The 17487-nt window shown below is 44.4% G+C and overlaps 1 protein-coding gene across 1 annotated transcript in view; it reads right to left on the reverse strand.

Annotated features, from left to right (window-relative positions):
* The window catches only part of NUP155 (nucleoporin 155), a 36335-nt gene extending 23179 nt beyond the window's left edge, over nt 1-13156 (reverse strand). The window contains exons 1-12 of the mRNA XM_075588440.1: nt 12872-13156; nt 11204-11341; nt 9266-9362; nt 8659-8729; nt 8311-8403; nt 7536-7696; nt 5378-5483; nt 4900-4973; nt 3984-4075; nt 3208-3305; nt 1127-1279; nt 390-490 (exon numbers count right to left, since the gene is read on the reverse strand). Coding sequence (XP_075444555.1) covers nt 390-490; nt 1127-1279; nt 3208-3305; nt 3984-4075; nt 4900-4973; nt 5378-5483; nt 7536-7696; nt 8311-8403; nt 8659-8729; nt 9266-9362; nt 11204-11341; nt 12872-13013 — 1326 coding nt within the window. The 5' untranslated portion in view covers nt 13014-13156. The remainder of the gene's footprint in view (nt 1-389; nt 491-1126; nt 1280-3207; nt 3306-3983; nt 4076-4899; nt 4974-5377; nt 5484-7535; nt 7697-8310; nt 8404-8658; nt 8730-9265; nt 9363-11203; nt 11342-12871) is intronic.
* Nucleotides 13157-17487: the final 4331 nt, after the last annotated feature.

Consider the following 17487-nt stretch of genomic DNA (forward strand, 5'->3'; position numbering starts at 1 on the left):
CAATCGAAGACTGACTGAGCCACCAGTGTTGAAGTAGGGATAATAGTTGAAGATGTGAAATTAATGATAATGCTCTAACAGTAGCCGCCAACTCCAGGCTGAGCCACCTGTGCTGAAGCAGGGATATCCTGACCTGTTGCTGGCCCTTGACTGGAGTTGGCCACCCATGCTTTATACAAATGATGCAATAGTATAGGCTAAAGCGGACTATGTTTTTGGATGTTACTTAATTCATTGCCTGGATTACTGGCTAGAAATAAGAAAACATTCACAAGAAGAAGAGTGCAGCATTGAAATGATATGAGGGGCAGGAGGAGTGAATTATTGGTTTAAATTTCAAGTCACTGCTAAGTTACTAAACGATGACCGTGAAGGGAGAGAGCTTTCACCTGCATTTCCATCATTGGTCTTTGGAACGGGAAAGAGTCATGGTTGATGCACCACAAAATATCGTTGTCTTCATTCTCAGATGCCGTCATCAGCAGAACACCTAATCCATAACAACAATCCATATTCATGTACAAGAAAATACAAAAACCCTGGTTAAATACTGTAGGTAGGAAATAAATGTATAATGCAGAGGACTATGGTAAAACACAAGACAGTTTGAGATATTTCTTTACTCCTTGATGCAGGCATCATGATGAACCTTATAAAGCTGCAGTTCAAGCAATATCTTACATGTGTTTTTTTTAATAAGTCAGTTCTGTACTATGAGCAAATACTTGTAGCATAAAAAAAAAAAAAAAGGGGGCCACCAAAAAGTCAGGTTTTCAGGATATCCCTGCTTCAGCACAGGTGGCTCAATCAGTGGCTGTCGTTGACCAAGTCTCCTGTGTTGAAGCAGGGATATCCTTAGAACCTGACCTGTTGCTGGTCCTTGAGGACTGGAGTTGGCCGCCCCTGTTGCACAAAGGTTTGTCATACTCGTGTAAAGGCGTCTGCAGCTTGTGTTTTATTGTTAACATTCTGACTCTGAGTTATATTACGCAGCGATTGTCATGAGCACCTTTTTAGTTCCGTTTTGGTCCAAAAGTAGCAGAGAGCATGAAAGCTTTTAAAATAGTACGGACATGTATGGCGATTATAGATCTTTCCAAAGCTTCGGTTTTACGGAGGAACTTACCGCTGCTGTAAAGAGCTTTGTGCACTTTTGATGGTTTTTCCACATTCGAAGAAGCAGAAAACCCTGGAGGCAAGCGAACATGCACCAACGCCAACATACAAGGGCGAGCTGCGGGCTGCCTGAATGGCATGGTGCTAAAATACATCCGAACACCTACAAAAAACCCACAAAATACAGAACACAGCGAGTGTTGGAAAAAAGGTTTCCAAAGCCATATACATAAAAATTACATTTGGTGCGTTATATGTTGTTTTTTAACCAATTATAAGACGTCAATAATACCAGTGCCCACACACTCTTACGCGGATTTCAATGTGCTCCTATGCAGAGCAACACCGTTCAAATGTTCCCCTGCATCTTGGTTTAGAGGCTCTTCTTAGAGGGTATTTGGGTGATGTTTACTAAACCGCCAGACACCTTACAGCTCACCCACATGCCTAGCACGCTTAGTAAACATGAACCTCAAAGGAGAGAGCGAAAGGAGAGAGCGAAAGCAAAGTGCAAAGGAGAAACCAGGAGTTTAAACGGACATTGTGTGCACTTTCAACTGTCACAAGTTTAAATGATTTCGATCTGATTTACAAGCAGCCCGTAATTGGGGGAGTGTAGAGGGAGAGGGGGGTTGGCCCGGTATTAAAGGGGTTGCACCCCATATGGCCACCCCTTGACCTCACCAGGGAGGCAAGGGGTTAACTGGAGTGCGGTCCAGGAATGTGGTTTACACCTTGTCATGTCATGAAAAATGTATGTTCCCCTCTTTCATTATAATCCTGTATTTTAATGTTTTAAAGTGCATTTCTGTATCTCCAGTTCTGGAGGTCGCAGAGAGTTGATATTTGGCCAATGTGTGGAGTCACTGTAGGCATTAAGAACTGGCAAATTTCGACCCACTAAGCCCACCAGAATGGAACTTATTAATATGTGTAGATATTAAAGTATATATGTATGGTATTTTGGATCTGCTCTGAAAATGCAGACCATCTGCTATGCTAATAGGTCATGAAGGGCAGCCGGCTGATTGAGCCTAAGCACTGTGATCAAAAGTTAACTGCCCAGATTGTTTACACTAAGTAATAATCAACAGACTCTGCCACTCTAATTGTTACCTGAGGGTGGAGAATCATCAAACTGGAGTGGTTTGTAAGTGTTATATCTAAACTACAAACAATGCAGATACTTCATTTGGTAAACTGGTCGTCGCCCCAGATTTAATTATGGGGCTACACATAGAGTCCCAGTACACATGGGCTAATTAGCTGGGGGGCATGGGTTAATCTGTGTCTCCACATAAGGGATTGGATACAGATAATTGTTCACCAATAGTCTGTATTCAATGTTAAGAATAGGGTTACACAGGTATATAAACTGTGTCAACCCTACAGTTTTTAGTTGTGCTTCTGATTCCACCTGGAATGTCACCGGATTGCTGGAGAATTGCTAGCTGATACTTCTCCATCCCCCAACCCTAAGTAAGTGTTACCTTCTTGTCTGTTAATTGTACTATATTGCTATGTTCACCTTTTTTAAGGAATAAATATATTTTATTATATCTAAGCCTCGTTCAGTTCAACCCAGATATTTGGGGTTCATTATATCTTGTCATAAGCTACCATGACAGGGAGGAAAAATGTAAACTTTTTTTTTAAGCGAGTGTGCATGCAACATGAGGAAAGAGACTAAAACTCAATGTCAAATATTCATAAAGATAAATTGATGATCAAAAAGAATGCTCCTTTAATGCGAGACGTAACATGTTTGTGTTAGCATATCCATAGCTACATATTTCTCCCTACTTTAAGTACAGGCACTAGATGGGAGTTTCTGTTAAACCGTTCTGCAGACTTGGTTCAATGTCCCCGTGAGCATTATATGCATCGCACTCAATTCAGTATATATTTAATAAAAAATTTTTTTTAAAAAGGGGGAGAGTTTCATTTCAATTTAACGCAAGATGACCATAACTACAATATGTAACATTTCTATATCAAGTGTTACAAACACATAACTTGATATGCTTATGAATTGTAGTTACTCATGTACACAGATCTCCCGGTTTACATAAATGCAGAGGATGTACTCACCCGCATGTGTGACCGCCAATAAGTGACAATTCATAGATTCGGATTTCTCGATTACTGCAATCTGAACAATGGGTTTGAAAACAGAGCGATCTATTGTCCTACAGAAATAGACAGAACATTTACTTTATTGGTCAGGCTTTTACCAAAACCCCACGCCTACTCAGACTAGAATAGTTTTTTTTTTTTTAAATGGTTATTTTTTCCTTTTAAAATATGATCCCTTAACTCAGGCGTGCGCAGACTTTCCCCACTGCGCCCCCTTGTCTGCTCCCCCCTCCTTACCTGGTCTTCGGTGTCAAATGTCGCACATTGCCATGGCGACGCATCACCAAAGACAAGGGACGTTGCAGATGCCTCACGCAATCCCCCGGTATTTAATATAAATGCCTTGGAGAAGAGCACAGGGCGCTGCAACCGCCAGACCCACACTGGAAAATCTTGTACACCTCCTGGGGCGCGTGTCCCCCAGTTTGCGCACCCCTCCCTTAACTAACCAATTACCGGAGCAAATCTGTGGAATTAGATAATGTGCTTTCTAGTATTAAAGCAGTATTTCATGAGTGCTGCTAAGTAGAACTGGGGCTTTACCAAATAAAGATCAACAATCCACATTAATGTGTAGAATAGTTAACCAAGAACAAGACACAGAAATGATAATAAAAATCACAGCACTTGTCTCCATTTAAATGCACAGGCAAATAATTTTTAAGTTTAAGTCAATTACATAGAACAGAAGCTAATAGGGTAGACACACACACACGTACACACACGTGTACCTGGCAATGTTTCCAGCTGCTGCAACAATTGAGTTCTGAGATAGAGAAGCCACCCTGCTCATCCCATGACCGTCATGGCCCAAGTCATATACCTGGAATTCAGACCGAGGGATGGCAACTGTGTATCATTACTTACATACCATGTGTCTACTATCCACAATGTGACTTTAATGCAAAACATCATAGGACAATTTCAAATGCGCATGTCATACTAGTAAAGATATTTTGCCTCGGTGATGCCTTTTATTGCAAAATAAAAGTACCTTTAAATCCACTGAAGTGTTTCCATGGTCTCAAATTGCCATGCAAACATTTATAAAGGTCTCAAATTGTTATAATACAAATATGAACAGCTGTGAAACATGTAGTGTTTAGAACCGATCTGTATTGACTATTAGAACACGGCCTCAGAGAACATTTCAGTTGCCTTTGAGTAACAAACATGTCATGAAATATGTAGGCATCACAATGGGAAATTGAAAGACAACAACATTTATTGTGGCAAATAGAAAGAGGGGTATTTTAAAAGAAGGATTGCTGCACGGGAACAAGGGTGCAGCCCACTGACATGAATTAAACAGATCAGTGCACACCAGATGTTAATAACCGCTTTGCTCTATTCTAATTTCGCTCTAGTTCCAGGGACTTGCAAAGCAAAGTACTGCAGACAAATGAAGTACCAAGGTATTTTTTGATTATGATAGGTTTACAGGACACTTCCAAGTGTAGCGAATATGAAGCAGAAGACATTGAATTCTATATAAAACTTTCCATGTCTTCACATAAAGGTAATTATACTTAATTATATTCTGCACAGTATCAATAACTTCAAAGTGCCTTCCATTCTTACTGTGATCCAGATTACCAAGCCAACATGTCAGTTCAGTGGTGCATGAAGTAAAAATCAATATAATACCTGTATTAGTCCTTTCTCAGACCGGGTGTACAAGATGTTCCTTGAGTTGTCAATGGCAATCTGCACTATGGGATCTAGGGGGGCAAAAAACAAAACAAAAAAAAACTTCAAGTATAACTACAAAAATAAATTAATTGCATCTTAATATTGGATGTAGTCATACAATACATACCTGTTGCTTATATTGCAATAAAAGAGGCAACTATCGGACAGTCAAACACACAGATAACTGATAAACTGCTTGTGTGTAGGCCAAAAATATTTAACATTTAAGTAAGGGTCTGAGAGACACCAACAAAGGCCAAGAAAAGTCATTGGTAGCTGGCCACAAGACATGCGAATCAGAACTCACACTGTTATGCATTCAGAAATTGCCATCAGGTTGGGGACTATGCTATTAAGGAAGGTGGTTGGAAGACTTGCTAGTGTAAGTGGAACTGCAACATAAAGATACTTTTTCCAAGACCAATTCACATACCATCCTCTGAGAACGTGAACTGCAACACTGAAGGAACAAGGAAAGAAAGGGCGCTCTTGGAATGGTTGATTTTTCGGCACCGTTGACTAAACCAGCCGGCTTCAGCCTTAAGAAAAAAAAAAGACAGAGTAACATTACATTAATGTGACCGAGCAGGCAGATTGTTCTCAAACAGGTAACTTTTCAAATAGATATGTATACTAAACACAACACAAAGCTTATTTCACACCTTTTAGTTGAGTAATTGTTCATTTTGAAACTTGCCTCCATCCTGTCCCCAATTCCTGTCTATTCCAGTGTTTTCCTTATTTCTGCAATTCCTAACCATTAGTCAAAAATCCCACTTAAATATTAAAAAATAATAACACTCCAAAAAATGAAGTGTCACTAATTTACTCTAATCCAAGGCTTTCACAAATATACACTCATTTTTTTCAGCTACACAACTTGAGCAATAAATTCATACAAAAGAAACCATGACATCCTCCCTTATCTCCAATCTTGCTCTGAATGCTCAGATTCTTTCAAAACATTTCTGTAAAGTGGAACAATACACACATCTTTCACGAAAACCCAGCCCTGTATGCTGTGCATGTAAACTCCCATTCCATCTACATGTACTACTGGATCAGGAAGTGTTCCAACAAAAACGGCCGATTTGCTGCTTCGGCGGACAAAGAATAAGCCCCAAATAGAGTGGTCTGTAAGGCTGTCTACAACAGGTAATGGCGACTTTAAATCTTGACAAAGAGAAAGCTCTCTAATCAATAAGTCATCGCTCACTACATTTGTGTCCAATAGCAAACTTATGTTATGCACATCTTATTCTGGAAAAAAAAAAAGGAAGAAGCCAACGTTGGCTTCCAGAAAAGAATTGTCACCTGTTGTCCTGGAACCTCCCTGTATGTTTATTTCCCCTGTTCTGAGGCAGCCATTACTCAGTGTAATGTTGCAACAAATGTAACTTTCCCTGTTGGCGTCTCAGCCAGTTGCCTTGGCAACTCCCCTTTTTCTCAGTTAGTTGAGCTGTTCCTTGGTCCCCCTGCTAGTTGGAATAATCCTTGCCATATTTCCAGTTAGTCAGGCTAGCATGCTTCATTTTTAGTTCCAGCAGCCATTGTGGATTGTAAAAGCTTGACTACCACTTGGTACAGCTATTACCTCTCCCTTACTTTTGCCACCTGCCCAGTTCCCTCCTTTTTATTACTGTTTTTACAATAAAAGTACAAAAGAAAGGAGGACTGTGTGCATCTACAGGGAGAGAGTTAAAATGCCTGTCTCTACTCACTTGCCACAGTGAGCTAGAGTTAGAACACCTGTTAAACTATTCAAAAAGGCTTTTCATGTATATTGTTCTAAGAGTTAAAAAAAAGGTACTGCTTGTTGGGCACAGGTTGGGATCACTTCCTGCAGGTGGAATCTACAACTCGTCACTACTTGCAACACTACTTACAGTATGTCCGCACCGGGTTATTCAGGATACATGCAAGGTAATTAATTGGTGGGAAAGGGAGAGAGACGTATCTGAACGTGCTACACATCCGCATATAAAAACACTTTAGTGTATGTTTTGCACAACTAAAAATAATTAAAAAATATATATACTGTATATACAGTATTAAGAGCTTTAAAATCTGATTGCCATTTCCAACAGAGTATACCCACTAGTATCACCTTGAGAAAGTGCTTCTTGCATGAAACGCATTGGTGGGGCGACACCTCGCTTTGTTTGTCTATATGACCATTAAATTATTTATTTTTAAGGCTTATGCACTCTGTCCTTTTTTCATATTTCCAGTGGTAGTCCTTCGTTTTTTCACCTGCTGCTTACTTATTCTCTACACGCAAGCGCACCCAGGAACCATGGACCCGCGTCAGGATGCTGCGCTAATATGCAAGTCCTTTGACGCATTATCCTTATTCACTTGTATACTGAAGGCATAGCGGGACTTTATCTACACACTGCCTATTCCGGATTGAACTCTATGTTATACCTTTACATCTGTGCAGGGCGAGGTTTTCCAGGCAAATTTGTTTTCTACCATTAACCCTACGTTATACTTACATTATTCTATTCAAGGGTCATCCTGCTGGAACTATTTTTCATACTTATTGTGTCTTTACAGCTCTTAGCCCCACACAATTTTTTTATACTCACTTGGTAGGCCACTTCATATAGACATCCATCCTTTCCAGATAGGAAAATGCGCCCGTTGTTAGTTGCCGTTATGGTCAGTAGATAAGTGTTGTCAGTTGGCAAAGAATACAGTGGGTCTGGAAGTAATTGCATTCCCCCAGACATGCTGTCATTCAGGTGACCTAGCAACAGATCGATAAAGAAGAGAAGGCAGGTTTTTATTTTTATTTTATTTTTTTAACCTTGCTTATACCCACTTTCAAAAATATAAATACAACTTAATTTTAATTAAATAACGCTACACAAAAATACTCCTGAAAACAAAAAAAACTTAAGGTACGGTCTCTACCAAGAGCAAAATGAACCCATGGCAGGGATATGGTTAGGGTGTTACACCTAGTTTTATTGATGCCTTTTTGAAATACCTGAAAGCGTTTTAAAACAGTTTTCAGAATCAATTGCAAAAATAATTGGGAGAGCTACTTTATTTTAACCCCTTCTTTGGTGCGATGTACTATCCAGTAACATTACAGGAATAGTGCTTCCTTGGATGACAGTGAACTACTTTAAGTCAAGTTGTTTCCAACATGTTCAACAGGTTGAGAGAGACTGCTAATTTGACTGGCCATTTAAAAGTTAAAAAAAGAAATAAACAAAAGAAGATGGGCTTGGGGGGGAATGAAGACTGGGATGAGTACTACTTATATCAGTGCCGTGCAACCATTTCATAACATGCAACTATATTCAAACACAGATCTATAGACCCAGAAAAGTTTAAAAAACAAACAAAACATACCTGCTTGTAAACTGGCAAAACTTAACCCTAGAATCACGACATCGACAGGAGTAGCGAGGACAAGCAGGTAACAGATATGAGCATGGAAAATACCTGGTAAAAAAAAAATGCAAGAACCTGTGAAACTTTTAACTTAACTAGTTCATGCTTGCAAGGTACAGCGTGTGAAGACAAGGTCGCTAAATTAAACGTTAGGGTCAAAATGTTTCCACAGGTCTCACCTGTATGTATAAATCAATGTAAGAATGTTTATTTACGTAATGGTACGGTCATTTATTAAATTAGACATTTTCAAAAGCCGCTTTATTGAGTTTGGAATTGAAGGTAAAGTGTGATACAGTCTCATACCTGCCTTTGGTTTCACAAGACCCACAGAAAGTATGGTTTCACTGAGGCCATCAAAATAAGCAAGGTCACCTCTATAAATATATAAAAACAACAAAAAGACACGCAAATTGAAGATAGCAGATTTCATTACAAATGTAGTACAAAAATCACCTCGTTCAGATTTTAATATATTTCCTGAAACGCAAGACGCAGACAGATATTGTACATTAACATTTGGATACCTATGCAGAAGAATATAATGTACAAATAGAGCAGAAAGGTGGGGGGCCTACTTTTATATAATATACATTAGTATAAAATAATAAGATTTCTCAACATAAACTTACTTTTCATTCAATTACTTCTACATATATCATGGCTGCAACAACACGGCCTCATTTATCCATGTACAAACGTGGGGGATAACGACATTTGCTAAGTTTTATTCTGGATAATACATGCTCATGTATTGTTAATCAAACTTTTGATTTTCTTGTTTTATTGCCAAGCAAATTAAACCAATCATTTACATCTATACACGATTCTGCAATGGAAACTCAGGTAGGCCAAAGTTCCATACTTTGGGTAAAAAAAAAAAAAGAAAAAAAACAGCTTGTGGTACACTTACCCATCTTCATAGTTCCACATAAATATATCGCTGTCGATGGTCAGCCAAGCCCTGCTGATCTCAGGGAACACTCCCATCATACAGTTACATTGCATATCTAGTTTTGTAGCAATGTAAGGAGGCAGACAACTCATTTACAATACCATATAGATTTGTGTTTGCTGCAGGGACAGCTTTGCAATAAAGGCCCACTAATACAGGACTGGTAACAACACACACAAATAAATTATTGGTTTGAAACAGGTTAGAAATAAAAAAAAAGGGAGGATACTTAATAACAGTGAATGTATGTAATGTCACATGAATCATTATATATATATATTTAAAAAAAAAAAAAAGAGTGGCCAACCTATTAAAGTTTGTTTTATCTACCACCAGATGTCAAGCGCTACTGAATCAAAAAGCGAAAAAGTAAATATTACTACTAATACAGCGACTATACAACATATGTCAAATAAATGGAACTATAAAAGATCCAAAGAGCTGGAAAAAAGTCCATTGATTTCTTCTCAAAAATCTGGAAAAAAAACAATGTCCCCAAATGACTTCTTCGGCACTAATGTCCTCTTGTAGAAAATGTGCAAAATTGGGTAAACTAGTAAGGAGTGCTCAACCCAAGGAGAGGAGATATTGCATAGGATGGGAGAAAGGAGACACAAAAATGGATGTATGAAGTAATTCATCACTTCTTCAAATTAGTGCACTCACTTTTGCATGAATCTTGTGTTCTAGCTTTACCAGTTGATGGTTGCCCAATTTTGCACATTTTCTACAAGAGGTTATTAGCGCCTAAGCAATCTTTTGGGGACATTCCTATTTTGATGTACTCTATTAAGCTGATTAAATATTTTGTTGGTTTGTTAGATTTAATTGAAAAATCTAAGTTCAGATCTTATATTTAAAATGTGTATTTTGTTTGTTGCATACATCTGGAGTGTTAACACACACACACACATACACACACACACACTTCCAATTAGAAAACGAAGAAAACCAAAGTCAGGATGAAAAATATCTGAAAGGACACGGAAGATATGAGCTGTACTTTTTTTTTGGAAACAAGTCAAAAATTATATCTGGATCTGTTTATTTTGATAAATTAAATTCTTGCCCAACTCATCACTTGAAGGCATTAAATAGTCTTGAACTACTGCAACCTTTTTGTAGCTGGCATTCTGCTTGTTCAGACTCCAAGCCATCCAAAATGCTGTTGCCAGACTCATCTACCTCACTCCCCGCTCCATTTCTCTTGCGCCACTACGGAAATCAATACATTTGCTTCCCATATTCTCTAATCAAATTTAAAACCCTAGCTCTGACTCATAAAGCTTGCAATGACACGCGCCCCCTTTACATCTCAGCCCTCATTCCGAAATATATCCCTAAACGCACCCTACGTTCTCTGTCCATGACATCTGCCTTTCCTCCTGCCTTATTACCTCGTCTGACTGCCGCCTGCAAGACTGCACCCTCTCTGGAATTCCCTACCACGTGCCAGCAGTCATTTCAGAACTCCCTGAGAGAAGAAAAAATAAATCACCTTTCAGGAAGCTAATCTGCAATACCTCTAACATCCAACTCCCTCCTCCCTGCTGGACCCATCTCCACACTATGTATTCTCCTCCCCTAAAAGCCTTAATGGAATCAGCTGTCTGGCTGGACCGGACTCAATCCCACAACAAGCAGCCACTTTACCTTTTGTTTCAACATTGTCCCTCATTCCCTCTAGAATGTAAGAATTCGGGAGCAGGGTCCTCATTACGTTTCTGTATGTTAGTGCATGTTTGTCTTCATTTGTGTGCAATCAATTAGCGCTCTGTACCGGGCTGCGGAATATGCTGGCGCTTTTCTTAATAAACGCTAAACATTTTCAGTATTTCCCTCTGTGTGGAGGTTTTCGTTTTAATTCTACCCAAAAACCATGCGATTTTAGGATACGTCCAAACTGCTCCACCAGTTCTGGGGGGAGAGGGACCCTGCGGATGGCACTGAGCTCTGGAAGACTGGGGATGGTCAATAGGCCAGGACCTTGCAAAGGGTAATCCATTTCTGACACGCCAGATACCGTAGGACTGTCTATAAAAACAAAATATTATTTCAGAGATGTGATTTATTTATTATTTTCCAATTAGACCCCCGCGCTGGTGAAACAGAAAATATTGATTGAATACTTTATAAACCAGTTGAACAGTAGGGGAAAGAAAATGACAAAACTCGTCAGCAAAAATGCCGTCACCGAGTCGGCAACTGAGAAGCGGAAATAGTCTATAAAGTAAGACAGTCCTATGCAGCTGTCAAAAAGAGATTTGTAAAAGATTCAATGTAAACTTCTTTAAAAAGATGAAATCTCAAGTAAAATGTTCCCTTATTTGATTTTTTGTGTAAAAAGGAGGCTGTTCCTATTTCTAATGGGCTGTTGAATTCTAACGTCATCTAGTAATTCTTGTTCTTCCCCAGGGCTACAAAAGTGTAACTTAACCTGCACTCATCCAGCCTGGGGACCAGTGCAGGAAAGAACCTCTTCAGAAGAAGAGTTGTGAATCAGCAACCTAGCTGCCAAAGTCCGCCCCACAACAACTTGGGGTACAACGTTGCAAGCAGGGCAGCCAATCACTGCTCTGCTTTCCGATGAGGTTCTGTATCAGCTGCATTTGTTCCAGGCAAGAGAACAAGCATTTTTTCCCCAAATCCTGTTCTTTACCATTACGATGTCAAACCAATTATGTGGCTATCACTTGCCAAACAAAACTACAGTACTACTTTCACCTGTTTGATTTTGCTTAACATTTTACATTTAAACGATTGAACATGCCACGGCCATCTATTCGCTTTGGCCCTGAGAGACTGCCCTTCAACCCAACACGTTGCAGGCTGCTCAGGCGGCAGTGAAAGGGTTAGACATACAATGTACATTTGGATTACTTGTCCACATTTGAATGTGGATTTCATGTCTCGGGGGGGGGGGATAGCACAACAGGCAGTGGGAAGGAGCCCGGTTTCGTGGGTCAGAGTGGGTAGTCAGAGTTCATGGTGACAAGAGGTGTCAGGGTTTCTGTCTTAGTTTATAGAGACGGTGGTCAGGGCAGCAGAGGTTCAAACACTGACAGGGGTCACCTTTATCTACATTGACTTTCCTCTTATTTGCAAACGGTCCCTTCCCTCCCCAGGGGTCCCTTCCCTCCCCAGGGATCCCTTCTCCTCCTCCTCCTCTTGCCTCCAGGGTACCCTTCTCCTCCTCTTGCCCCCAGGGTACCCTTCTCCTCCTCTTGCCCCCAGGGTACCCTTCTCCTCCTCCTCTTGCCCCCAGGGTACCCTTCTCCTCTTGCCCACAGAGTACCCTCCTCTTGCCCACAGAGTACCCTCCTCTTGCCCACAGAGTACCCTCCCCCTCCTCCTCTTGCCCCCAGGGTACCCTTCTCCTCTTGCCCCCAGGGTACCCTTCTCCTCCCCCTCCTCTTGCCCCCAGGGTAACCTCCTCCTCCTGCACTTGACCCCAGGGTACCCTTTCCCTCCTCTTGACCCCAGGGTACCCCTCTCCTCCTCTTGCCCCCAGGGTACCCCTCTCCTCCTCCCCGGTTCCTCTCCTCGCCCCGGTCCCTCTCTTACTGGGAGCGGGCACATAGAGCAGCTCGGATAGGTCCGGGTAGGCTCGGTCATCCTGCAGTTGCCGGTCGATGACCCTCCCCGCCCCCTCCAGGGCCTCCTGCATGGCGGCATTGGCCGGGGCGCTGGGAGCTCCGCTGGGCATTGCGGCAGGGACGTCACCAGGGAACGGGGAACAGAACCGGGGGCGCGAGACTAGGTTCAAAACAGCACGCGACCCGCGCAAAACGTGCGGCGGAGGCACGCTGCAGGACGGGATGACGTCATCCCTACAGCTTCCGGGTCAAAGGGAAGAAGAGCGCCAGCTGTCTAAACTATTGGCAAAAAGGGGCCGCCCCGTGGTGACGTCACAGCGCTGTGACATGCAATTGACAGCAGTCTGAAGCAGGGGGCGGCCATCTTGAATAAGGGCAGCATGAGAAACGTTTGATCCCATTAAAAATAGATACCATGTAATTCCTCTACTTATGCTGGTTGGACATGCCTTCCAACTGCACCTATTTCTATTTTATCAATGTATAGGTTTACAGAAATCTATGGGCTTTATAGGTAAAATGATTTCAATGCGTATAATAAATAACTTGCATGTGTGGTGGAGCAGTCATGATCGCTGCTCAATTGCTTGTAAACTCCATTGTCTGAGGGATTAAAGCAACCCTATGTAGCCCTTTTTCTGAACCCTCCCAAAGGAACTACTAGTCACTGTACAACACCTGCGGCTCCAGGAGATCTGAGCCTCCACTAGCTGGGAGCCTGGGGTAACACTCATACACTTACTTAGCGCAGCGGCTCCACTTACCCAGGATCCCCGTGATGTGAGATTCCCCTGGGCAAGAAATACAACAACACACATATATATATGCAACCAGTTTTACTATATGATAATGCACGGAACCTTATCACTCTATATTATAGCAATATAACCTTAACGTGTAACCTTAGTGGCTCGGCCACTCTCTTCAGGAGCAACGTCTCCGTCCCCTCACCGCGTGCCCCACACACCGTGTCCATATATATTAAGTGATGGTATAGGCTCAGTTCTTTAACCACTCGCTCAGTGTTCCTAAAGAGTTTAGCCTAGGGCGGGATCAGCACCTGTTGACCGGTGTTGGTGCACTTGTTGTTATAGTACCTTCCGGTCATGGCGGTGACCGGTACCTCTTCGCAAAGGGTCAGATGAATCAGCGGTCTGTCTCCTGGGTCTCAATGTCCAGCCGTCTGGTCCCAGACGACTCGCCAGCAAACCTGCTCCGCACGCTTGTCCCTTTGTCCCTAGCTGTCCACACAGTAAGGGGTGATGCTCGCTCTCAGTATGGGCGTCCCTGCAGCACAGCAACCTTCGGTGACTTGAGGGAACACTCCTAGGGGCCTACGGGGTAGCCAGTCCTATGCAGGTGGGTCACTGACCCCCTGCACCCACACTACATATCCCTTCACCTCCCGGATCCCCTCTGACTACTCAACCTAAACCTGCAGCAAACACACTGCACTCACACAGTACCTGCAGCAACCGCACTGCACTCCACCGGTACCTGCAGCAACCGCACTGCACACACACTGAACCTGAAGCAACCCCTGCACTCACTCGGTACCTGCAGCAACTGCACTGCACACACACTGAACCTGCAGCAACCCACTGCACTCACTCGGTACCTGCAGCAACCGCACTGCACACACACTGAACCTGCAGCAACCCACTGCACTCACTCGGTACCTGCTGCAACCGCACTGCACTCCACCGGTACCTGCAGCTACACTGACTGCACACACACTGTGCCTACTTGTCAGTGCTCACAGCACTACCAGCCGTGACACTGACAAGACTGCACCTCACACCTAAGGGCAGGGTCCCTAACCTAGGGGCCGTCCCTCAGTACCTACCCACTACCCTGGTGGGGATTGGTGCCTGCCTGGGATCTGGGGAACTACCTTACCTGGTGTAGGAGCCACTTGCTCCCTACACCCTTCCTTCCCCTTCCTGCTCCCAGCTTCAACTGCCGTGCTCCAAAGCCCGCGAAAAATATCTATTCCCCTGTCTGGGAATCCTGGGCCCTCATTAGCCACTATGAGGCACCTGGTGCCTGCCTCCCTATGCCTCATGGGACTTGTAGTCCCGTGGAGGCCTCTACCATTGGGGCCGCGTGCACGCTTGCCCTGCGCATGCGCGAGTCCCTACTGGCTCCTGTGAGCCTTCTGCGCATGCGCGATCACTGCGCATGCGCGAGCACTTGTAATGGCGGCCCCCGCTAGCCGGGTGCGCCGCCAGGACTTCGGGGACTCGGAGCGCTCCCTGCTCCGGCCCCCACCTTTGCGTTGTGCCGGCAGGTCGTCGCTGCCTCCGGCGGCACCCGCAATCGCTCGGCACGCTACAGAGGGGCTCTCTGGAGGCAAAATAAGACGTGGGCTATATTCTCCCCCTCGCAGAATCCCAACGACCTCGCTTGGGTAGCAACCATGCAACAGGGGGTTATATAATGAAAAATGCATTGCAACCAATACACCACACACAACATGCATTTGTTCACCGGTACCCAACATAATCACGTGGATACCCGAGGCCAGCTGAGTATCATAGTGGAGTGCCCCTAACTGATTGGGTGAGGGTATCCCACTTTGACTCCTGTGAGTCTTTTGGATCTCAAGATCGGATGTTACAGTCTCTACCGCCAAACCATCGCCTCCCCCTCGCAGAAAAAATAGTAAGGGGTCCTGGGTTTTGACCCTTGCCGCATACTCCGGTTTCGTCTCGCGGGAGACAGGGAGGTTCAGTCTTTTGCCTCGGTCCACCACATGGCAAACAAAACGCTCCATCGTGCGCATGGAAGAGGCCACAACTACCAGAGCAGTCACAGCACAGTCTTTGTCCGCTCCAGCAATCCCTTTAATGGTGACATCCTTTGTGGACAGCACAATGTCTACGGGCAGGCCCGGGTCTTGAGAAGGCCAAACTTGGAAATTCCTCGCGCAGGAGTAGGCGTCGCTCCTGGCCGCTGTACCGGATACCTTGATGAGGTCAAATCCGCTCCCTGGTCTGCAGAGATCTTCTGGGGGAGACACCTCCACCAGGACGCGATGACGAGTGAGCCCATCGCCCAGGTGACCTTACCTTTGGAGCCACCAGGCTCCACGATCACCGGGGAGCTCACACCCGACACCCCTGGGGCAGTCAACTCACCCCCGTCGTCGTTGGCAGGTATTGATCCCAAGCCTGGGACCGCTGGTACCATCGTAGAAGGCCGGACTGCCCACAGTAGAGCCCACGAGCCCACAGCAGGCTCTGTATCCGCCAAGATAGTTGACTCAGTGACTTGGCATGAGTGGTCCACCGGCAGGCGCATCACCACGAGTGGTTGGTCGCTGGAATCACCAAAAGAGAATGGGGGTATAGACACCTTACCCTGTGATTCCGGAATCTGTGGTTCTGGGCTCTGTGGTTCCTGCTCGGGAACCGGGTCTGGAACCGACATCTGGGGTTCCAACATCTATGACTCCGCCTTCGGCGGCTCCGGCTCGGGACCGGAGTCTAGAATGTTCATTTGGGCACATGGGCCCTCCACAACCTCCATAGCTGAGGTAGGTGGACTAGCAGAGGCGTGGGCCAGCGGGGTGGAGACATCAGGCGTCTCTTGCTCCACGGGTTCCGCCATCAGATGTTCCTGCTCTAGCACTAGGATGTCCCCTTTGAGAGGGTCTGGAACATTGATTTGGACACACGGGTCCCCTGAGGCCTCTGGAATTAGGACAGACTGATTTCCAGCATAACTCACTTTAGTAGGGAGGTCAGGCTCCTCCTCTTCTTTCTCTGCTGGTGCCATAGGCTGCGGCAGTCTGGGTTTCAGGAACTGCACCTCACAGTCAGGACACTTGGGCCCTCGGGTCAACTCACCGATGGGGAAAGCACATCCGCTCAGGCAGCAGCGCAGGCATCCTTCCCCGTCCACCACTGTTGTCGTGAGCGCTAGGGGTAACGTAGATGACCAGTCCATCCACTCACCAGTCGCATTCCAGTCGGCTATTACACATGGGCACACTACCAGTGGCAAGCTTGCCTTTGGAGCCCGTATGACTCTATACAGCAGGGGGTGCAAGTCAGAACAGAGGGTAACCCCCTTCTGTGTGTGAAGGCCAATCACATCTTTCTCTTTTGGTTCCGGCTCTAGAACCGACAATGGAATCACGGGTAGAGGGCACGAGCCCTCCGACACATCCGGGAGGTAGGTAGCTTGATCACCTGCACTGCCTGATCCAGCCTTGCAGTCAACTGCTTCTTCCTTGGTGGGTTCCGGAGTCTCCCACAACACTGGCTCTGGAAACTGTACTCCACAGTAGGTACACCCGGGTACCCAAGTCAATTCACCACCTGGGAAGTCACAAGTAACACAAACGTTGTGCAGACATCTTATCCCTTCTATGAACACCTCCCTGTAGTTTATTAGCAGCAGGTTTGGGTCATAGATCATACCAGCAGGCAGGTTCAATAAATTTTGGATGCACGGACACAAAAGATAGGGTGGCCTCCCATTCTCGGATAGCCAGGCTCCATACACTTGCGGGTGTGATTCACTGCATCTTATGGTTCTATTATGAAGAACGGACTCGACTGACTTCAGCTCCTCATA

This window comes from Ascaphus truei, chromosome 1, assembly GCF_040206685.1.
Source record: "Ascaphus truei isolate aAscTru1 chromosome 1, aAscTru1.hap1, whole genome shotgun sequence".
In the NCBI taxonomy this organism is placed as follows: domain Eukaryota; kingdom Metazoa; phylum Chordata; class Amphibia; order Anura; family Ascaphidae; genus Ascaphus; species Ascaphus truei.